This window comes from Siphateles boraxobius, unplaced genomic scaffold (assembly GCF_051911475.1).
Source record: "Siphateles boraxobius isolate OS27281-9 unplaced genomic scaffold, OSU_SipBor_1 47, whole genome shotgun sequence".
NCBI classification, from domain to species: domain Eukaryota; kingdom Metazoa; phylum Chordata; class Actinopteri; order Cypriniformes; family Leuciscidae; genus Siphateles; species Siphateles boraxobius.
Genome location: NW_027509108.1, coordinates 3,078,995 through 3,102,500, shown reverse-complemented (window position 1 = coordinate 3,102,500; position 23,506 = coordinate 3,078,995). Strand labels below are relative to the sequence as shown.

The following is a 23,506-nucleotide window of genomic DNA, read 5'->3' as shown; positions in this document are numbered from 1 at the left end:
CTACAGAGTGGACGCTTCTACTGTCAGGCTCACAATCAACATGGATCTCAGAGATCAGACGCTGTAACTGTCACAGGTGAAGCTTTTATTTTATAAAGGTTTCAAGACAGTTGTGTAGCTTTGAGAGTTAATCTTAACTCAAATTCTTAATCTTTCAGTACATCTTGGTCGTAGCTGGCTCTGGTTGGGGATCGCGGCGTGTTTAGGATTCTTCATCGTCATCATCATCATTCTGTTTATAATGTAAGTTTGATTAAAATCATTCTCAAATACAGTGAGTGTATGAAAGTAATTCAATTTAAAACTAGTGCAGGTGGAAATGCCTCATGTAATGTGATTAGTGATAAATCTTTAAAATGCAGCTTACACGTTTAATGTCTGTCAAATCAGGAGAAAACGAAGAGGTGCTAAAGCTGAAGACCTCACCGAAAAACAGGTACATCTTCCAGACACAACATGTGAATAGTCTAGTTAGATGCAGCCATTCACACAAAACATGAGAGACAACGAGAGACAAAAAAAGAGGAGAGTCTAGAGAAGTTTACCGCTTTTTAATTTGAGTGCCGTGTTTAACAGTGTCATGTGAGCACAGCGGTCACACACGTCCGTCTAGCACGTGTTTACATAGAAATAGAATGGAAAAGTAAAGCACTTTAAATGTGAATGATAAATAAATAATATTTCATTTTCTTCCATTTCAGGACAATCTGTACTCTACCGTAACAGGGAGAGACGCTCATGTTTCTGAATCAGCCGATTGTGATGACGCTCAGTACGCCAGTGTTACTTCCAGCAAACCCAGAAGAGACAGAAACGCTCCTGAATGCAGAGATACTGAGGAGATCCAGTACGCAACTGTTCAACATCACAGAAAGACCGAGACGAAGAGAGCAGAGGAGAACGAAAGCCACTACGACAATATCAGGATTCATCAGCCTGATGCTGCCGTGAGGTGAGAAGAACGAGCTTAAAGAGACAGTTCAACGTTCAGATCAACTCACAGTCATGTTACATTTATTCTTAATAACTTTGGTCTCCCACTGATGTTTCAGAAACAAGGTATCTGAATTTTTTAATGACCTTTATCGTCATATAATCTGATGCATAACATGATTGTTTTATCTGATATTTTTAGGCGATCCAATGTGCATAATGTGGAAGAGACTTCTGTGATCTACAGCCGTGTCAAGTGAGTAAATGAGATCATGAAGACAAAGGCCAAAACAATTAAACAATATTCTGAGAGTACGGCTGTCAATTTAGCTTGCTAATTCACTCAGGTATTTATTATTCATTAAGTCAGGTAAATAGATGGCAGGAATACAGTGTCTGCATGTTATCTTTTTCTCATTACAAGAGCAGAATACAAAGGAAAGATCCAAGAACCAACAACACTGTGTTTAGTGAGACTAAAAACATTTTGTGATGTCACTGGCTGGTTAATTTGCTTCTTAAAGTCATTTGAACTGTTGACGTCATGTGCTTTCTGTAAACAAATAAAAAAACCATATCAGTTTTACCAAATTCAAGCCTGTGTGTGGTCATTGCTGGGTCATTGAAGACCTAAACTCAGAATAACCAATTAAATGTGATAGCTGGGTTAATACTAATATTTGGGCTATTCTAACAAACTCTGAAAATTTGCAACGGTGGATAAAATGAAAGCTTGATGAACACTTCAGTCTATTAAAGTCACCAGTGACGATTATTTGTAGAGCAACTTCTGTGTACGTGTGTTAAGACGAGGTCAATCATGTTGATTTAATCAGTTTGACTAAAATAACATTTTAAGGAACCCCTAAAGTCACATTGTGGTGAAATTATGTTTCAATGCTTTTGCGTTTTCTCTCAAATCCTTTGCATTACACATGCAACTTTTCCGAGCATTGAAATATAATTTCTCACCCCATCTCATACTTGTGAATCTCCATGTCCTTTTAGGAGCTTTTGTATTAAGCAATATTAGCTAAGAATTCATTTTGATCAATGACGTACATGAGACACATTATGTGTGGGTGAACTAATTTCTAGATGAGGTCATTTCCTGTCCCACCACCTCTGCTGTCCACAACTTCCTGTCGTTATTCTTTTCGCCAATAAACATAAACTGTTTATTTTCGCCAATAAACTGAACAACAAACTAACTTGTCTGTCCATGGTCAAAGTTTCAACATCCAGTCTTACTCAATATAAGTTCCTATCTCGAATGTCTTACTCAATAATTCTTCAGAAAATGTTTCTAGGAAGAAAGGTTATAAAAACTTGGTTTAAAAATGATTTTTATTCTATTTATTTATGAACATCGCTTCAATCTTAAAATATGGAAATTCAAGAGAAACTGTAAATACGTCCTATATGTTAATAAATCTTTGTAGAAGATCAATCAAATTGATGGACAAACTTCTTTATATTGTTCAACATTTTGGGTTTAATGACTTTTTATATATCAATAAATGCCATTGGATCATGACGAAAAGTTGTCTAAGGTTGCTTGTGTGGGCATGAGTAAAGAAAGAGGAAGAAACATTTCTGTATTTGCAAGCATTTTAAAAACAAACAGTGTGTAACCACGAGAAATTCATCAGTTCAACGTCCGCTGGAGAGACCAGAACACGGTAAGCTGGTTACTGTGTGAATTTATGCAAGTCCATCAATAAACATGGAGAGAAATACTCCGCTGTGACTTTAAACGTCATGTGTAAGTTAATAATCATCTGCAAATTGTTTCAAATTTTCAAACACCTCAATTTGTACTAGTTATTGTGAATTGTCATTTTTGTCTGTATCCTCCCAGAAACTTCTCAGTGTTGATAAATGGATCTGGTGTAATAGTGGAGGGAGATTCAGTGACTCTGAACTGCATCAGTGACTACGTTTACATGCAGCCAATTTTCGGGTTATGGTTTCGGGTTTCTGAAACATTAGGAATAAACCGTTTACATGCGTGAGCAGAGAGAGTTACTCCTGTTTACATGGAATTGCAATATCCCGATGTAAACGGCGACGCACGGTTAGCGTCTGGAAGTACGGACAACCTTAAGACGCAATATGCGTCATTTCCGATTCTTCTTCGTGTATCCAAAGACAACAACAGCAGCAGCAGCAGCGCGCGGATAATGAATAGTTCGGGGCAGATAGCGTTCGTCTTTGTTTGCGCTTTGATGCTGGTAGTGAACTCGCTCCAAAAGTATGCTACGCTGCGTCTCGCCATGTTTTCTTCCGGTATACTCCAGGTTTTTGTATGCGCAATTTTTAAAATCCGGGATATGAGCACATTCGGGTTTTTGCCGGTGTTTACATGGCCGTGCGTGACCGGGTTATTGCTAATATCCCGGTTTTGAACGGATTATTGGCTGCATGTAAACGTAGTCAGTGACTCAAACCCTCCTGCTCTGAACTTCAGCTGGTTTAAGGAGGATGAAACCTCAGCTGTTGGATCTGGACAGAGTTTCAGTGCACTACAGAGTGGACGCTTCTACTGTCAGGCTCACAATCAACATGGATCTCAGAGATCAGACGCTGTAACTGTCACAGGTGAAGCTTTTATTAACACACTTCATTCTTAGTTTTTAGATTTAATTATGATATTCTCCCTCTTTCAGTTGGTCGTGGTGCCGGTTGGCTCGTCTGGTTGGGGATCGCAGTGGCAAGTGTAGGAATATTCATCATCATCATCATCGTATTGAACAAAATGTAAATATAAAATGATCATCAAAGAGTAGAATTTGCTTTTAATTAATGCAGAAGTACATTTGATTATTAAATTAAACATGAAATGGCTTGTTAAAAGCCGAACGTTCGCTGTAGGCTTTGAAAGGGGACTTCTGTTAAATAAAATATCTCGCTAGGCATTGAACTTTGAGCTTTATAATTTTACAGGTATTATTTATGCTCTAACAGCAACATTACACGCTAACTAAAGTTTGAAAAATGGAATCGCGAAGAACGGGACCTTTAAAGGCGACCTATTATGCAAAATTCACTTTTATAAGACTGATCAACTTTATTATCCCAGGGGGGAAATTTACATGTCACACCATCACAACAATAAATGACTAAATAAAAAACTTAAACGACATTCACAACAGCAACACAACTCATTCTCCAGTATAAATTTTTTGCAAAGCATTATGATTATATACAAGTAATCCTAGAATATAGTCAATCATCTTCTATAACGCTGGTTGTACAATCTAATCGTTTGGAAAAAAAACAATCTCAACTTCTGAGTCTCGTATAAGGTGTTTGAACACAGATGTGTGTCCACGGTGTAAAAACAGCCTAATGGTAAAATTCCACCCAATACTTTTTTTATAATCCCCATATATCATTATGTATCTCTCAGAACAAGCTGTGTCAGATTCCCCTTTACTCCTACACAAGAGTAGGATACCCGTCCTCGACTAGAGAGGATCTGCACTAGATCCCCTGAGTGAGAAGCAGTAGACCCACATTATAACCGTACACTAAACCATACCTATCTCCATGCAGCATATATGTTCTGGCTCTGTGGGCATCCTAATACAGTTCACACACAAGCACCTGTACAACAGTTTATAGATTAACATGACTGTACAACAACTAAGTTACATACATGTATCCACTAACCACTGAGAAACGTCCATGTCCAGTCTAACAGTTGCAGCTTCTTCCTGAGTCTCTCCATCTGTGTCTGACTCCGGTTCAAACATGTAAGACTGCACTCGCTACGGGTATTATTGACATTTTCCCTGAGAGAAATTCGGCTGCTATGTTGTTCCCAGAGCCATAGAGAGAGAGTTGCGACAACGGAAGTTCGAAATCCTTGGTTGTCACGTGATTCGCGTAGACCTCAGATAGTTCCAGGAAGTGCTTCGGCGCCAATTCAAATCGATGGAGTTAGAGAGCAGAACTGTGATTTTTGGTAGTTTGTAGTCAATAAATGCGTTGGTTTGCAATATGTATATAATACATTGACATTTGGATGTAGTATGTGTATGTAGTTACAGCAATATTGTTTTTAAAAGACACAAATCTGCTAATATTTAATGTTTATGTGGTCAACCAGCGTTGCCTGCCTTTGTTAACATTTTCTGGCTAACTTCACCTTGGTTAAAGACCGTTTTGCAGTTGTTTTGAAGTATTTTTGTGTTCTTAAACGTGTATGTTATTTAAGGGTTATCACGTAATGTTCACTATGGTTTCACAAGGACAGGAGACTTGCAGGAAATATGTGATTGTCTTAAAAAGCCATTGCAAACAAGTAAAATGTAAAATTGCATTCATCTTAATGTTTACAATGCTTATGCACTTATTACTATATAAATGAATACATAATATATTTTATAGTCCTGTTATATCTTAAACCCCACAAAATGTCAGGTTGTGCAACTGTCCGCACAAATGAAAAGACTAAAATACTAATTTAAATGGCGTTTTAAGAATAAAAAAATAAAAAAATGAAATTCTTTGGCATAATTTGAACCGTTCATATAAACAAATTTTATACATTTCAGTAGATTTATAGCTGTTGAGATAATTGAAAACCTTTTGTAAAGCAATTTGCATGTCAGAATGGCACAACTGCAAACATGGCTCTCTTATTATGGTAATGACAGTATGCATGATAAAGCATTGTCCAGAGGAGCCTTAATGATCCTTGTAGATCTCTATCAAATACTGGTAAAACTGCCAATTTAAACACTTGTTCACAACTGAAACTTGTTTATATACATTGTTCATGACACAAAAATATACATTACATCAGTTTTGAAAAGATTTAAAAAAACATTTATTTGTTTATTTGTCAATGACCTATATATATATATATATATATATATATATACACACACACACACTTTTGCACTGATTTAGCACAAAGGGATTTATAAATGTCTAATAAACTGCACGTCAAGCATGTTGTCTGTCCTTTCCTCTGTTGTTCTTGTACTGTCCGACACAGAGAGCAGAAATATGCTCAAGTCAGGAGCAATCTAAATAGAACTAAACATTTTGTGCTAATTATACTTGGGTGTATATCTGCACTTTTTCACAAAGACCAACACTGGGAAGTTTGATGTTTATTAAAAATAAGGAGCAAATAAAGTCTTGCAAAATCCCAGGATCTGAGACTGAAGGTGAGGTACAGCGTCAGTGCAGGAGTCTTCAGGATCCACTCAATCCCCTTTGTGCTTCTTGTGTTGAAAGAGATAAAGGAAACAAAAACGGGATAAATTGTATATAGTAGTCAGTATATAATACAGTTATGGTATTTATAATACCCCATTTAGCCTAGTGTGATTTGATCTAGAAAATGGCTTGCTGACGTTTTAAGCACGGTTTTTAATCTTACTTACATGTATAAACTTCCATCTCCCTTTCCCATCAATACAAATCAGCTGAGCTGAAACATAATAGACAGGTAATAGTCAACAGAAACACAATGAATAAAAAACTCCAACCCTACGTTTGTGCTTACTCAAATATGAAATCTAAAATAAGGGATTTTTTTCCCCGTTATTGCACATTTAATATGGAATGAAACCGATATTCTCATTTGATCAGTTACAACTATCACACTCCCCAATGTTATATTTAACCCCTGTTTATAAGTCTTTCCCTCTTATTACACAACAAAAGATAAACATGCATTAATAGAACGGGTTGGTTTGTTATGCGGTATTAACTTTATCCAAAGACCTTTATTTTACCTGACAATGTCCCCTAAAACTACTAATTTAGAGAGCAATAATCAACTAGCATGCTTTAATACATAAGTTAATTTGATTCAGATGTACTGATAATATACAATCTTATTCTTTAAACGTCTTACCTTTTAAAAGTGCATCACAAACGGTCTGTTCTGCTGTAGCTCTAACGCGCTGCTGGATCATCCGGGAACTATTGAGAATCTCTGCGAGCCGCCATTGCAGAAAAAAAAACGTTCCATTGAAGTCAATGGAGTTGTCGCAACTCTCACTCTATATGGCTCTGGTTGTTCCCATAGTATCTGAAGCTCGTGTAAAGGATTGGTCCTCGTCTGAACGGGGGCGGAGCAGCGACTCATTTGCATTTAAAGATAAGCTACCCAGACAGCAAGCCAACATTGAATAAACATTGTTCTTCCATCTGAATCATCATTATGGTTGATATTGAAATTTCAATGCAAAATTAATGTTGAATCACCATTACCCTGTCGATGAAAACCTGATGTTATTAATGTTGATGGCAACGATATTGGAACAACATTGATCTATAGTTATCTTTATGATTGATTAAGCATTGATATTTGGTTTACCGGGCAATGGCTGAATGTGTTGAAAAGTCATTGATTTATAGTTGACCGGGAAACGACGCTGTTGTTGAAAAGTCATCGACATATAGTTGACCGGGAAATAGATGAAAATGCATCGATATATAGTTGACCGGGAAATATGATTGAAAATCAATAGATTTTTGGTTGACCGGGAGATCAACGGGTGTTATACCAACGTACTGCACTGGACACAGCTCATTTCTGGACCCTTTGCACAAGCGTAAAGGTAAGCTTGCTTAATGTTTGATATGAATGAATTGTACCAAATCAAATACTGTTAGGCTGATCGTTAACATGATGGTTAGTAACCGACGCAGTGCTGCAGGAAATAGATTTTTGTTTTACCACTGTGTCAAAATCTGCCGAAAGTAGCCTAGGCCTACTTTGTAGTTCTCTTCTAGGTTATAAAGTTAGCAAAACATCCGAGTCCAGTCTATTTTTGTGATATTTAGCTCAAAATACATGTCTGTAGCCTACCCATTGCTTGTGTCGTGAAATCTATTAACACAGTAACCGCTATTACACACCGCTATTTCTTATGACCGGAGAACAACAGCGGGACCAACGCTAGCAGTGCTCCACCTAGCGCTACCCACAGAAGTGACCGCGGCGGGCCAGAATTACACAGAAGACATGACTTACTTAACTTTATTCAATGCAGAACTGTCTCGAGTTCTAACTGGGAATGCCGATTAGACCATCTCCTCGTAATACAAATCCAAAATATGAATGTACTAGTGCTTATCCGATTTCACGATTTTTCGCGCACTGTTATAGCGCCTGACAACCAGGCCTGGCGTCAAGGGGGGACTTGGGAGGGCTTATCCCCACGTTACATACTTAATCTCGCGGCACGAATGTTGGCTACCAATACAAATAAATATAATCTCCTGTTTAACTTAAATGCTAATTTTTTGCATTGTGATTTTATTTTCTGTTTTAGGTGCTCTCACTCAGCAGACGGGGACAACCGCCGTCACCCAATTAACATGTGCCAGACCGGGCAGGAGGGACTGGACGACAAAATATTCAGGCGTCAGAGGACATTGAAGTGTAAAGTGTAAAGAGTTGCCTACAATTAATTAAATAAAAAGGCTAATAAAAATGAATTTGTTTGTGTGGTGTGTTCAGTGTTTTATACAAGATTTCAAATGTTCCATTATTTTTTAACATCCTGGCTGTAGATAAAGCAGGCTATTTAATTTATGGCATTACATTTAAAATTAACATTTAAAAACGATTGAAATTCCATTGAAATCACGTTGATCCTTAGTTCAGTTGAAATTTCAACATTGTTTCAATATTCCTGATAATTGAAATACCATTGAAATTCCGTTGATCTATGGACAGGATTTCAATGTTGTTTCAATATTAAAACAGGGTGCAAAATGATGTAGAATCAACATCAGAGTTCGAATGTTGATTCAATGACTTAATGTTGACAACGGAATGTTGATTTAACATAGTTTCAATGACTGTTTGCTATATCCACCTTGTTCTGCTCTAAACAATGCGCGCCGCCATGACGACGACTCCGGTTGCCTACTTCCGGTTCGTACTGTATTAGCAGTGAGAGAATGAGTTCAGGCTCTACATGTGCTGTTGTTGGTTGTTTTAACAATTAAAAGGAGATAAACAACTTTTTAGAAACTGGGTGCTTTGAGTATTAGATAAAAATGAGAGAATGCCTATGTCCGGTTCGTATCAGCTACATTCAATACCAGAGAGTAGACGTTTTTGGTTAGCTGCGCTAAAACTGAAGCATCCACCGAAAAAGGTGTAATACGTTACCAGTAGGGATGGGCATTTCAAGCAAAAATAATATTCGAAGATCGCTTGGTATTATGCAATTAATATTCGAGAATTGCACCCCTCCATCACATCACACACACATGCATGTAAAGGCTATAGGCTACACACCAGAGCACATGAGCAAAGCGGAGCAGTGTGACGCTTAAATATAAGTTAAACAAAAACAAAAACTAAACATATGTTTATATTTAAGTTTCACAATATAATGTTTTTTTAAAATGTATTTAATCTATGTTGATTATATGAAAAGGGAACCGCATGAGATGAGTCAGATATGATCATAAGATGCCCAATATATCGGAAAACATTTGGAATGGCTCAGACATGATTTTGACCACTTATCAAGTTTTGTTTTGTAGAAAGCCTTTCTTTAAAGTGAATTTCGTTTTGTATAAATTGTATCTTAATTTTTATCAATGTTTTATCAACAAATTGCCTGGAATAATAAATAAGAAGCAAATATAGTATATATACTGGACACAGATCCGCGGGCGCGTGAACTGGAGCGCGTCTTATTAATTAAACTCAGCGTATAAGTGACTTGCCTCACATACATGATAAGTATATCTATAGAAAGCTTGAAATGTGTACTTTTAAACAAAATAATTAAAAACGAGCAGAAATGGGCTGCTCTCTGCTTATGTATAGGTTAATTCGTATGAAGTGTGCATTTCTCTCTATAGGCTCGTTCACTACTGCGAAGATGGCGAGTCAGTATCATCAAATTTATCTTTGCAGTCAACACTTACAGGAAACACTAGTTATTAATAAACAATTCAAATGTTTCATGCATAATCATTACTTTTGCCGTTTAATTTTTTTTGTGGCAAGCTTATGCGTGCGTTGAGATGCAGAATAGGCATTATATTACGAAAACGCTCATTATGGTTTAGCATTTTCTCCCATATAGCTTAGTATACATAACTTCCAACCCAACTTCAGTCGTGCACGGGCAGGGCCAGCCCTACTTATTTCACATGGTTTCTAACCAGCACATCACTGCGGCGTTCTGAGCGAGCGGCGCTTAATCTTCATAAAGCTTCGAACCGGAAAAGGACAACCGGCTTCCGGTTCAAACCCGCAATGAATCATGGGTAAATTCGCTAACCAGGAAAAAGTTGGATAATAAAAAAAAATCTGGTGGTATTTTGAGCTGAAACTTCACAGACACATTCTGAGGACATCAGAGATGTATATTACATCATGTGAAAACGGCATAAGAGTATGGACTGCCATACGTGACATATTAATTAATACATCCATAAATACATCAATAAATATACAAAAAAAAATACATCAATAAATACATAAATAAATATACAACAAATGTAAAAAACAAACATACATAAATAAATATATGAAGAAATGTAAAAAAAAAACAAATAAATAAGTATACTTTTATTTACTTATTTATCTATAATTGTATCTTTTTCCACATTTATATTATTTACTCATTTATTTATTTATGCATTTCTTTATTTCCACTTTTACTTATTGTCACATTTATTTATGTATATATTTATTTTTGTCTACATTTAATTTTTTCCACGTTTGTTTTATTTACTCATTTATTTATTTATGCATTCATTTATTTCCACTTTTACATATTTTCACATTTATTTATGTATATATGTATTTATGTCTACATTTATTTATTTCTACATTTCTTCCTCGGTATGCTAATGAGGGGGTGTGTTTTACCTCAGACATAGCAATCGAGCTCAGAGTGGCAGATCTGAAGCTTTGAGACCACAGTGACACCTTGTGGTGTGACCAAACGATGCGCAAGATGTTTGTGGTCGTGCCTGGTCAGGTTATGCAGGCAATTAATGACTTAGAGATGGGCAATGTGGCCAAAATCTTATATCACGGTTTATGTCCTTTAATATCACCCTAACTGTATTTATATATATATATGGGTTTACCATACATAGGCCTACTCTTTATTCCGGACATGGCCGTAAAACATCAGCTGGTCGGGATTTCTAAAATGTCTTTGCACACATGAACAGAAGCTGCTTAAAACAGACACTTTGACACGGAAGCGCGTGGAATTATCCACTTTAATCACATTTATGTAAATGAGCTGGATGAGGCTGATAAGAACTTGTGTTTATTGTCGATGAGACTCAGAAAACTGAAAACCGCTCGTATATATTAAGTATTTTCAGTAGGACAGTGAGTCTTCAGCTGTTGTGTATCTCACCTTTGCTGACCGTTATCCAGATCTCAGAGGTAAAATCCGGCAGGAGATCGATATCTACACCACACCAGTACTTCCCCGAGTCTTCTGGAGCCAGTCTAGAGACGAGAGCCGTGAGAACATGAGCGCTGGTGTCGTCCAGAAGAGCCAGTCTCCCTCGTTCAGACCTCGTGTCTCGATGGGTCGTGTGAACACACTGAGGATCCATCCATCCATCCATCCATCCATCCATCCATCCATCCATCCATCCATCCGTCCATCCCTTCATCCATCCATCCATCCATCCGTCCATCCCTTCATCCATCCATCTACACATTCATCATCCATCCATCCAACCATCCATGCCTTCATCCATTCATCCATCCATCCATCCATTCATCCATCCATCCCTTCATGGATCCATCCATCCATCCTTACCTTCATTTATCCATCTACACATTCATCATCCATCTATCTACACATTCATCATCCATCCATTTACACATTCATCATCCATCTATATACACATTCATCATCCATCCATACATCCATCCCTTCATCCGTGCATCCCTTCATCCATCCATCAACACATTCATCATCCATCCATCCATCCATCCCTCCATCCATCCAACCATTCATGTCTTCATCCATCCATCCCTTCATCCATCCATTTACACATTCATCATCCATCCATCCAACCATCCATGCCTTCATCCATCCATCCATCCATCCATCCATTCATCCATCCATCCATCCATCCATCCCTTCATGGATCCATCCATCCATCCTTACCTTCATTTATCCATCTACACATTCATCATCCATCTATCTACACATTCATCATCCATCCATCTACACATTCATCATCCATCTATATACACATTCATCATCCATCCATACATCCATCCCTTCATCCGTGCATCCCTTCATCCATCCATCAACACTTTCATCATCCATCCATCCATCCATCCCTCCATCCATCCAACCATTCATGTCTTCATCCATCCATCCATCCATCCCTTCATCCATCCATTTACACATTCATCATCCATCCATCCATCCCTTCATCCATCCATCCATCCCTTCATCCATCCATCCATCCATACCTTTATCCATTCGTCCATCCATCCATCCCTCCATCCATCCCTTCATTCATACATCCATCCATCAATCCATCCCTTCATCCATCCATCCATCCATCAATCCATCCCTTCATCCATTTGTCCATCCATCCATCCCTCCATCCATCCATTCATCCCTTCATCCATCCATCCCTCCATCCATCCATCCCTTCATCCATCCATCCATCCCTCCATCCCTTCATCCATCCATCCATGCCTTCATCCAAATATCCCTTCATCCATCCATCCATGCCTTCATCCAAATATCCCTTCATCCATCCATCCCTCCATCCATCCATTCATCCCTTCATCCATCCATCCATCCCTCCATCCATCCCTTCATCCATCCATCCATCCCTCCATCCATCCCTTCATCCATCCATCCATGCCTTCATCCAAATATCCCTTCATCCATCCATACACTCATCCATCATCCATGTATCCATTTATCCATCCATCGTGTTGTTTCCTGATTCTTCTATAAAGGAAGGCAATTGCATGCTCCTGCCTCAAGGAGGTGTAAAATATTACTGAACATGCATGTAAACACAGTTTGATCTTATTTTGTAAACACAAAAATGAAGAACTCCTTGTCTTAAAGAAAGAAAAACACTTTACAGGAAGCTGAAAAACAGCATCTAATCCTGGTGACAGGAATTTTCTCTTCACACTGAAAGTTTCATTTGATTTTTGTAATGGAAGATCTGTAGTCATGCAATTTAGATGTGTTTTTTTTTAACCAATCCTCTTGAGAGAGTGTTTTATCTTTGTTTTTATTTACAAGTAGTTGCATGTGGGTTGTTGCTGTCTCGGCGTGGGTCCGGTTGCTTAAACATACTTTAAAAAGAGGAAGGAAAAAAACTGTAAAATAGCAGAAGAAAGTTTTCAGCTTGCATTTGCACTTCACTCTCCTGGAGTGTGTTTACAGCGGCTGAAACTACAAAACGGTAAGAGTTACACTTGTTCAGTCATTAATATTGTCTAACTAAAGAATCTCCACAAAAGAAAATTGAAGTCAGAAACATTTTCTTCCATAATAACCTCTGAACATCCGGAGCTCATGTGTTCCTAATGTTGTCTTTAAATGAGTTTCAATCGTGGAAATCTACTAACAGTAACGATTTTAAAGTATTTTTAATCATTTTTGCACTGTTTATGATCTAATACACTGCTGTTATCATCGTTTTTATGAAACAAAAGTTGACATGTTGTACTGTTGTGTAAATGATTTAGTTTCCTGTGGTGATGTCACTGATAACTCTTGCTCTGGTGTTTCTGCTCCTGATTCCAGGTGAGTCTCTTCTGGAAATGACATACGAGTTAATTACTAACTAAGAGAATAAGGTTTTGGCTAGTTAACATGGATCAGTTAGCACTGCTGCTAACCCCAGGAAATATAACACTGGGAAAATATCTACTATAATGTAGGGACATTTGTATGATTTATTTGTTGCTTCCGAACAAAAGTGTATTATTCATGTTTTGCTGATATAATGCTAACCGCGGAAGCTGCTAACATTTACAACAGAAAGTTTTTCATGGTTAGTGTTCAATGTTCTGCTTCCTGCATTTCATCACCGTCTGTCTGATGTCTGGTTTCACACAGATCATATCACAAGTGTAATTCGTCATTTGTAAAGTTTTGTAAAGAAAAAACAAGTTTTAATGAAAGTGTATGGTCCTGTTTAACTCAGAGATAGGTATTTGTTTCCTTCTATTGTTGTTTCCTATCCTTGTTTCGGTAACACTTTACAATACGGTGCACTAATAAGCATTAATTCATGTTTAACTAATGCACATATAATCATGAGTTAATGTATGACTCCTAAATAACTAAACCATTAATTAATGATTACTGCATCAGCAACTAATAAAGAGTCTATATGATTCATAGATTAAGTTATAAATGAATTGCTATTAATTAAACGTGTCATCATGTATTAATTCCTTAATAACATATTTTATATACTAATAGTGTAAATTAATGTGTTAATTACCACAATTAGTCAACGCTAGTATGCACTTCAACTTCCAGTTGTCTGCTTTAATTAATCATTAGCTAATGATTAGCATGATTTGCAAATCTATCATTATGTTATGACTTTACTTCATTATTAACTAATAAAATATGTTATTAAGGAATGAATACATGACACGTTTAATTAATAGCAATTCATTTATTACTTAATCTATTAATCATATAGACTCTTTATTAGTTGCTGATGCAGTAATAATTAATTAATGGTTTACTTATTCATGAGTCATACATTAACATACAATGATTATCTGTGCATTAGTTAATCATGAATTAATGCATATTAGTGCACCTGTATTGTAAAGTGTTACCCTTGTTTCCTTGTGAATGTGTGTTCCAGGAGTTTGTAGCCAGTCGGGTGATTGGGGTGTGAGTTACAGTCCTTCACACATCTGTGCACTAAAGGACTCAACAGTGATAATGAGATGCACTTATAAATACCCGACTGGATATAAGATCGAGAAAGTGTTCTGGACAAAAGGCCCAATAATTCAGGGTGTTGAGCTTCTAGATCTGTCTAAGGACACTGAATACAGTCAGAGACTTCAGTATCTGGGAGATAAACAGCAGAACTGCAACATCAGACTGAGTCATGTGACACTGAAGGATTCACACAAGTACTATTTCAGATTCATCACTGATAAACCTGATGTGAAATGGATTGGTAAACCAGGAGTGACTCTTACTGTCACAGGTGACTTTGGTGAGGTTTATCTCTTCTTCTGTGCATTATGCTGAATAATAATCAGTGTATGACAGCAGCACTAGATATAATGTGTGTGTTGTGTTCAGATCTTCAGGTGGAGTCTCCTGAGAGAGTGACAGAGGGAGATTCAGTCAGTCTGACATGTAAAAGCAGCTGCGCTCTGACTGACAGAGAAACATTCATCTGGTACAGAAACTCACTGAAGATATTAACTAAGAGTAAATTCAGTAACAAACTCATCCTCAATCCAGTCAGAAGAGAGGATTCAGGCAGATATAGCTGTGCTGTAGACGGACACACTCACATCTCTCCTGCTGTTCAGATCAATGTCATGTGTGAGTATGTTCTTTAAAGTTTTCTTTCCAAAGCCAGTAGAGTTCACTCGTCCCTCCTTTTCTTTAAAAATGGAAGTAATTGGGGCTAATCTTTAAAACATTAAAATACTCACTGTTTCAATAGTACAGCCACAAGACATGAACAATATGTGTGATTTTAACAATTTCTGTTATATTCAGTATTATTCAATTTTACAACTCTGTTGTCATGACAACGCTACACCATAAACACAACACCCTCAAACAGCTGTAAAATAAGCATTTAAACACCTTTAAAGGTCAAATAATGCACACATTTAAAAATAAAAAAATTGTGTGTGGCAATCAGTATTATGCAAGAAATTTTTGAAAAACATGAGTTTGCATAATACAGTCAGAGCTGGGTAGTCACTTATTACATGTAACCTGGATTACGTAATCAGATTTTTGTAAAGTAATTGGATTATATTATGTTTTAAAATAGTTTGTTATCAAACGTATGTGTTATTGATTACATGGTTACATGTTATTCTCACAATGGCAGTAAATTATTAGTTTTTGTAATTGCTAGTTTCCATAGTTGTTAATTAGTTAAAAACCTGTTCCTTGTTCTGTTGATTTCCCTCCCTTGTGCATATTTAAGCCTTCAGTTCATTCAGCTCTTTGTCTGGTATTGTCATTCATTTTGGATATTTCTTAATATGTGACATGATTTTTTGACACAAGGATCCATGGATTCATGTTGTTAATGCTAAATTCTTTCCCTACCATATGTGTGTAAGAACAGAAATAGGAAGTGCTTATTGATAATATATATTTCTCCTGTAGATCCTACAGTGAAACCTGTGATCTCCATCAGTCCATCTGGTGTAATAGTGGAGGGAGATTCAGTGACTCTGAAGTGCATCAGTGACTCAAACCCTCCTGCTCTGAACTTCAGCTGGTTTAAGGAGAATGAAACCTCAGCTGTTGGATCTGGACAGAGTTTCAGTGCACTACAGAGTGGACGCTTCTACTGTCAGGCTCACAATCAACATGGATCTCAGAGATCAGACGCTGTAACTGTCACAGGTGAAGCTTTTATTAACACACTTCATTCTTATTTTTAGATTTAATTATGATATTCTCCCTCTTTCAGTTGGTCGTGGTGCCGGTTGGCTCGTCTGGTTGGGGATCACAGTGGCAAGTGTAGGAATATTATTCATCATCATCATCATCATCGTATTGTATAAAATGTAAATATAAAATGATCAACAAAGAGTAATATAATTTGCTTTTAATTAATGCAGAAGTACATTTGATTATTAAATGAAACATGAAATGGCTTGTTTCCATCTGTTTTTTAACAGTAATAAGAAAAGGATAAACTGTAGATCTGCAATACACGAGTATAAGGTGAGATTGCCAAAAAACCACAGAATGATACTAATAAATCAATTACAGCTTATTTGTGTCACAGTTTGGGTTTTGTTTCTTGTTCCTGGTTCTTTTCTAGTCAGGTGATCTTGCCTTGTGTTCCCCTGTCTGTTGTGTCATTGGTTGATTGTTTAAATGTTCACAGGTGTCCCTTGTCTCGTTGTTAGTCCAGTATGTATTTAAGCCCTGTGTCTTGTTCAGTCTTTGTGAGTTCTTAATGTTGTGTTGTTGTACCTTGATGTTGGTGGTTCTGTTCCTGAGTCTTGTGCCCTAGCCAGAGTCTTTATTATGTAGTTTGAGTTTATTAAATAAAGTGTGCTGCAATTGGATCCTGCTTCCTCCTTGCTTCCACCTCATCATAACAGAAGAACTCACCACCAATGGATCCAGCAGTTGTTAGCAACCAGGCCTTAAGGAAATTCCTATCATCTCTGTCTCAAGATGGCCAGCCCTTGGAGAGGTATGTGAGGGACTTTTTGGCGTGTTGTCATCTGGGAGCGCTAAATGATGCCCAGCTCGTGGACCTGTTTTGTAGCGGGCTGGATTGGCACATCGCTCAAGTGATGCCGGAGGATCATACTGGCTGGACCCTGAAAGGGTTTGTTGATCTGGCCCTTTCCTTGGGCGGTTCGGCACTTGCAGAGCCTGAGTTTCCCCGCGTCACGCCAGTCAGCGGGTCTGACACCGGATCGGTCTATGGGCGTTCAGGGCTGATGTCCAGCTTGGCAGATTCCCCGCTAAGGTCCGTACGGTCTGCAAGGATCACCGTCCTGCCTGAATCTCGTCCCGTCAAACCAGTTCCAGAGCCCGTCCAGCCAGAGACCGTCCAGCCAGAGACCGTCCAGCCAGAGACCGTCCAGCCAGAGACCGTCCAGCCAGAGACCGTCCAGCCAGAGACCGTCCAGCCAGAGACCGTCCAGCCAGAGACCGTCCAGCCAGAGACCGTCCAGCCAGAGCTTCACGTCAGCCGCGTCCAGCCAGAGCTTCACGTCAGCCGCGTCCAGCCAGAGCTTCACGTCAGCCACGTCCAGCCAGAGCTTCACGTCAGCCACGTCCAGCCAGAGCCGAGGCCCTCTTCGCCGCTGGTCCCGTCCAGTCCAGAGACTGTTCAAGTCACGTCTGCCGATCCAGAGACTGTTCAAGTCACGTCTGCCGATCCAGAGACTGTTCAAGTCACGTCTGCCGATCCAGAGACTGTTCAAGTCACGTCTGCCGATCCAGAGACTGTTCAAGTCACGTCTGCCGATCCAGAGACTGTTCAAGTCACGTCTGCCGATCCAGAGACTGTTCAAGTCACGTCTGCCGATCCAGAGACTGTTCAAGTCACGTCTGCCGATCCAGAGACTGTTCAAGTCACGTCTGCCGATCCAGAGACGGTTCAAGTCACGTCTGCCGATCCAGAGACGGTTCATGTCACTTTCTCCAAGCCAGTGTCTACGGACAAAATGGCCGCCTCCGAGCCAGTGTCTACGGACAAGATGGCCGAACCAGAGACTGTTCACATCACTTCTGCTGATCCAGAGACTGTTCACATCACTACCTCCGAGCCAGTGTCTACGGACAAGATGGCCGCTTCTGAACCAGTGTCTACGGACAAGATGGCCGTCTCCGAGCCAGAGTCTGTTCCTGTTCCCGAGCCAGTGTGTGTGTTGTCTGTTCCTGAACCCGAGCCAGTGTGTGTGTTGTCTGTTTCTGAGCCCGAGCCAGTGTGTGTGTTGTCTGTTCCTGAGCCCGAGCCAGTGTGTGTGTTGTCTGTTTCTGAGCCCGAGCCAGTGTGTGTGTTGTCTGTTCCTGAACCCGAGCCAGTGTGTGTGTTGTCTGTTTCTGAGCCCGAGCCAGTGTGTGTGTTGTCTGTTCCTGAACCCGAGCCAGTGTGTGTGTTGTCTGTTTCTGAGCCCGAGCCAGTGTGTGTGTTGTCTGTTCCTGAGCCCGAGCCAGTGTGTGTGTTGTCTGTTCCTGAGCCCGAGCCAGTGTGTGTGTTGTCTATTCCCGAGCCAGTGTGTGTGTTGTCTGTTCCCGTGCCAGTGTGTGTGTTGCCTGTTCCCGAGCCAGTGTGTGTGTTGTCTGTTCCCGAGCCAGTGAGTGTGTTGTCTGTTCCCGAACCAGTGAGTGTGTTGTCTGTTCCCGAGCCAGTGTGTGTGTTGTCTGTTCCCGAGCCAGTGTGTGTGTTGCCTGTTCCCGAGCCAGTGAGTGTGTTGCCTGTTCCCGAGCCAGTGTGTGTGTTGTCTGTTCCCGAACCAGTGAGTGTGTTGTCTGTTCCCGAGCCAGTGAGTGTGTTGTCTGTTCCCGAGCCAGTGAGTGTGTTGTCTGTTCCCGAACCAGTGTGTGTGTTGTCTGTTCCCGAGCCAGTGAGTGTGTTGTCTGTTCCCGAGCCAGTGAGTGTGTTGTCTGTTCCCGAGCCAGTGAGTGTGTTGTCTGTTCCCGAGCCAGTGAGTGTGTTGTCTGTTCCCGAGCCAGTGAGTGTGTTGTCTGTTCCCGAGCCAGTGAGTGTGTTGTCTGTTCCCGAGCCAGAGTCAGTGAGTGTGTTGTCTGTTCCCGAGCCAGAGTCAGTGTGTGTGTTGTCTGCTGTTCCTGAGCCGGTGTCTGCTGTTCCTGAGCCGGTGTCTGCGCCGCCCTGGCCGCCCGATGGACTGTCTTCACCGCCGTGGCCGCCCGAGGGGTCTTAGCCGCCGTGGCCGCCCGAGGGGTCTTCACCGCCCTGGCCACCGCCTGCGCATCCTGCTCTGCCCTGGTCGCTCAAGAGCCAGGTCCACCCAGGCTCTGTGGCTCAGGCTCGCCATTCCTGTGTCCTGGTTCCTGGACCCAGTGCGAGCCTGGCCCTCCGTCCCTCCCCCAAGACCGCCTCCACTCACCACCCTCCTGAACTTGTGTTTTTTTTGTTTTGATGGGCGTCGGGAGCCGCCCATAGAGGGGGGGCTATGTCACAGTTTGGGTTTTGTTTCTTGTTCCTGGTTCTTTTCTAGTCAGGTGATCTTGCCTTGTGTTCCCCTGTCTGTTGTGTCATTGGTTGATTGTTTAAATGTTCACAGGTGTCCCTTGTCTCGTTGTTAGTCCAGTATGTATTTAAGCCCTGTGTCTTGTTCAGTCTTTGTGAGTTCTTAATGTTGTGTTTTTGTACCTTGATGTTGGTGGTTCTGTTCCTGAGTCTTGTGCCCTAGCCAGAGTCTTTATTATGTAGTTTGAGTTTATTAAATAAAGTGTGCTGCAATTGGATCCTGCTTCCTCCTTGCTTCCACCTCATCATAACAATTTGTACATGTAGAATATATATATATATATATCAGGATTGTACATTGTTTCATAAGTAGAGCCTGTGGAGTGATTATATTTTTGATTGTCATGCTAATAATTTAAAATCTTGTACGTTTAAAAAAAAAAAATCTAAATTGAATATTGTTACGTTCCCTATTCAGTCTAGGGGATTGAAACAGGGAGTAACAAGAAAAAAGATAACCAAAAAATAACTAATAAATAAACGTGAGAAATCTCCTTTTCCTATATCCCAGCTCTAATCCCATTTCACTTTTAGATCAAAAAGGTTTACACAACACACTTTTTTTAACACCGGGTCACAAAAAGGAAACTGGTCGAGTATGCTTAATGAGTTATTTTCTTCTTTATTAAAGGCTTAACCAATATATTTATAAAACAAACAAAGATCAGTAAACAGGTAAACAAATTTAAATAACCAGATCGTCATGGGGCCAGGTCAAAATAACAAACGAAACAGGACTTCCTAAAGTTTAAACCCAGATAACTTCCCTAACGAAAGAAATCAAAAATTAAAGACAGTTGTCTTACCTCTCTCCCTGACTAACGAAGGAAAAACAGGAGAAAAGGTTAGTAGCGGCTACTGCATAATAAATTGGCACCCGTCTCCCTACACAGTTTAACACTTTAAACTCACACAGCTTAAAGTTGTCGTCACTCCGGCAATAGATTATGTTTTTTTTTTCAACAGCAGTTAACACAACAACATGTCTGGGATAGCTGAAGAGGGATTCCTCCAGATCACAGTTTCTTTTCTGCTTTATTACCTACAACGAGTAGGGCTGGGTACAATTTAAGCTAAAACGGCTTGCCATAGTGCTGGAGTGCTATTATGTTATGGGACGTAACGGCCGTTTCAGCAGGAGCAGCGCGTGAGCAGCAGTGACGCGGGGGTTTCGGCGCCAAGTCTATTTTTCCTGCAATGCTCACGCTCAATTAAAGTGAAAGCACACTTTTGATGGACAAAATAAATTTGATTCACACAAAAATTGCCCAAAATGCACAGAATAGCTAAGCATGTCTAGTGAGTTTTAACAAGAACTGGAGAAGGCAAAAAACAAAGGAACTGGAGTAGGGGAAAAAAGAAAATGAAGACTCAAAAATATTTATAGAAGATTTAAGCTACCCATTTAAACTTATTTTGAATTATTCAGGTTGGGTGAAAGTAGTATGGTGTAGGCCTGTTATAAAAAATAGAAATAAACCAGCCAGAAAATATTATATATAAACTTTCTTTTAGTTTATGAAATATACACAGACAGCTACATAGGCTAGCACAACTCAAATCAAACCCGAGTGTGCGGTTTTTGTGTGTGTTTGTTTTTGTATCCACGGAGCTTGCAGTCTTGTAAACATCGAAAGTAGGCTATGACTGAAACGACAAGATTGGAGCTGTTTTCTTGGTTGTTTTGTTGTTTACCTTTTATATGGTTTACCAACTTCTAAAATCAAATTTATAGTTGTCTTTGTAAAGAATTGCTCGCTTATATGTAGCTTTGGAGCCGCTGCTGTGAAACAGCTGTAACAATATAGTGATAGTCCTTCTCTCTGTTTCCCTGTAGAACGATGATCCCAGAACTGATCCCAGTGAAGACACATATACAGCTCTTGACCTCAAGACCAGATCATCTGACCTTTACGACACACTCACAGTAAGAGAAATGTCAAAAACTACACGTGCAAAAGAGTTTGTGCATTCAAAAGTCAGATAGTAAATAATCAATGTGTTTTTGCCATAGACTGTTCATCCCAGACCTGCTGTTCACCAGTCGGGCTCTTCTGAATATCAGAATCTGTCAGTAAGTTTCTCAGGCCTTCTCAATTTCATCAAACAATAAAGAAAATGTCCTCAGTAGTCAATCAACTTAACAGTCTTTTCTTTCTGTTACAAGATGGATTATATGAGTCGATTTATTTGTTTTTTCTCAGATTATTTGTACCATTTAGTGTTGATTTATGTAAATGTGTGTGTTATTTCTGTTGTAGCCACAGCAAAACGACACCGTAAGATGAAGCACAAGCTAAACTTTACTGAGCTTTTGTCCCATCGCTGGACACATCCACATCACAACTACCAATGAAAATTAAAAGCATCTTCAGGGTTTACATTCTGCAGAAAGTAATGGATTATATTCATGTGACATGAAGAAACAGTCAATGTGTAATTAATAAATGAGTTTAGAGTTGTTTCTGTAATATGTTCTACATTTTATCTGTGTATTAAAGCGTCCATGTGACAGATTTTTCTCTTTATTCCTTTCCAAATAAAACATTAAATGATAAAAGACAATTTTTGCAAAGCATTATGATTATATACAACCAAGTAATCCTAGAATATAGTCTATGATCTTGTATAACGCTGGTTGTACAATCTAATCGTTTGGCGGGAAAAAAAGACTTCCTAAAACGCTCCTTGTAACAGCGGGGCTGTGTAATCTTATAATCTTGAGCTGTGAGTACTCACAAGAGCTCAAACTGTTTCATTAAGGGTGGATGAAAATCTCAATTCATCATAAAAGACTATTTCCAATCCCTCTATCTTGCACTATCTCACTATTATAAGGTGAGTAACACAATCCCCACCACTGAACCTGCCTTCTTTATAAGTTTAACTTATTCTTCTCCTTTTTCAACAGTCCCCCTCCCCAACATGTGACAGAGTACAAGATCACAGATGAACTACAGTCATAGAAGGTCTTCAGTATGGGATCAATATCCCGCCAAAATGTATTGCAGCCACGGATCAAAATATAATAAGCGTGAATCAAATAATAACAAGCATGAATAAAAACTTTAAGCACATTACAACCTTTTTAACTGTCTGCTCAACCACATTTGTCAGAAACAAATAATCACCCCAGCCATGTGAACTGTTTTTGGTGAAATTTTTCAAGCTAAGCATATGTTTTTTTTTTTACATATTACACTGTAAGAGCCCTAACTTTTCAAAATTATGTTACTTGGTGCCATGAAAAAACTTAAGTATGTTTTTAATAATTTTTCAAAAACATGCTCAACCAAATGGTTGATTTGGCACATAGCGGTTAACTGTCACCCCCCTTTTTGAGAATGGACATTACAATGCACTATTAAAACTTGTTGTAATTCAAGCATGCTTTGTAATAAAGACCTAAGTTTGGTCTTGTTTTAAAGAAAACACTCAACAGATTATTGTTGAAGTAAAAGTAACCTACTTCAAAAAATAAAAGTATGAAAAAGTTACGGAATTTTTAAATTTACATTCAACCAAATTTTTTCTTTTATATAAAATATATATTTTACAAAATATGTTTACTATAAAATTACTATAAAATCAAAGCCATATATCTGACCAAGTTTTGTTCCAAAGTTGAAGT

General features: G+C 39.0%; 3 protein-coding genes across 4 annotated transcripts in view; 2 read left to right on the top strand and 1 right to left on the bottom strand.

Moving 5' to 3' along the window:
* The window catches only part of LOC143710421 (B-cell receptor CD22-like), a 41,357-nt gene extending 39,833 nt beyond the window's left edge, over positions 1-1,524 (top strand). The window contains exons 6-10 of one of the 2 annotated variants that reach the window (XM_077201375.1): positions 1-76; positions 159-243; positions 391-436; positions 702-952; positions 1,136-1,524. The exon at positions 1-76 is cut by the window's left edge and continues 167 nt beyond it. In XM_077201375.1, the coding sequence (XP_077057490.1) occupies positions 1-76; positions 159-243; positions 391-436; positions 702-952; positions 1,136-1,193 (516 nt within the window). In that variant the 3' untranslated portion in view covers positions 1,194-1,524. The remainder of the gene's footprint in view (positions 77-158; positions 244-390; positions 437-701; positions 953-1,135) is intronic. The other variant, XM_077201376.1, reaches the window with a different exon arrangement.
* The window catches only part of LOC143710510 (B-cell receptor CD22-like), a 773,497-nt gene that overhangs the window by 218,630 nt on the left and 531,361 nt on the right, over positions 1-23,506 (bottom strand). The window lies entirely within an intron of this gene.
* On the top strand, positions 13,219-22,435 carry LOC143710433 (B-cell receptor CD22-like). The gene is made up of 10 exons (XM_077201388.1): positions 13,219-13,356; positions 13,643-13,700; positions 14,785-15,147; positions 15,237-15,485; positions 16,293-16,535; positions 16,603-16,699; positions 16,814-16,859; positions 21,713-21,802; positions 21,890-21,949; positions 22,137-22,435. Exons 2-10 carry the CDS (start codon positions 13,655-13,657, stop codon positions 22,161-22,163), a joined length of 1,221 nt encoding a protein of 406 aa, XP_077057503.1. The 5' UTR covers positions 13,219-13,356; positions 13,643-13,654; the 3' UTR covers positions 22,164-22,435.

Bases quoted from the DNA above. Each gene is read 5' to 3' on its own strand.
- LOC143710433 (XM_077201388.1), top strand. From the start codon at position 13,655: ATGTCACTGATAACTCTTGCTCTGGTGTTTCTGCTCCTGATTCCAG. The intron at 16,860-21,712 runs GTGAGATTGCCA...GTTTCCCTGTAG, and splicing joins CTGCAATACACGAGTATAAG to AACGATGATCCCAGAACTGA. The intron at 21,803-21,889 runs GTAAGAGAAATG...TTTTTGCCATAG, and splicing joins ACCTTTACGACACACTCACA to ACTGTTCATCCCAGACCTGC.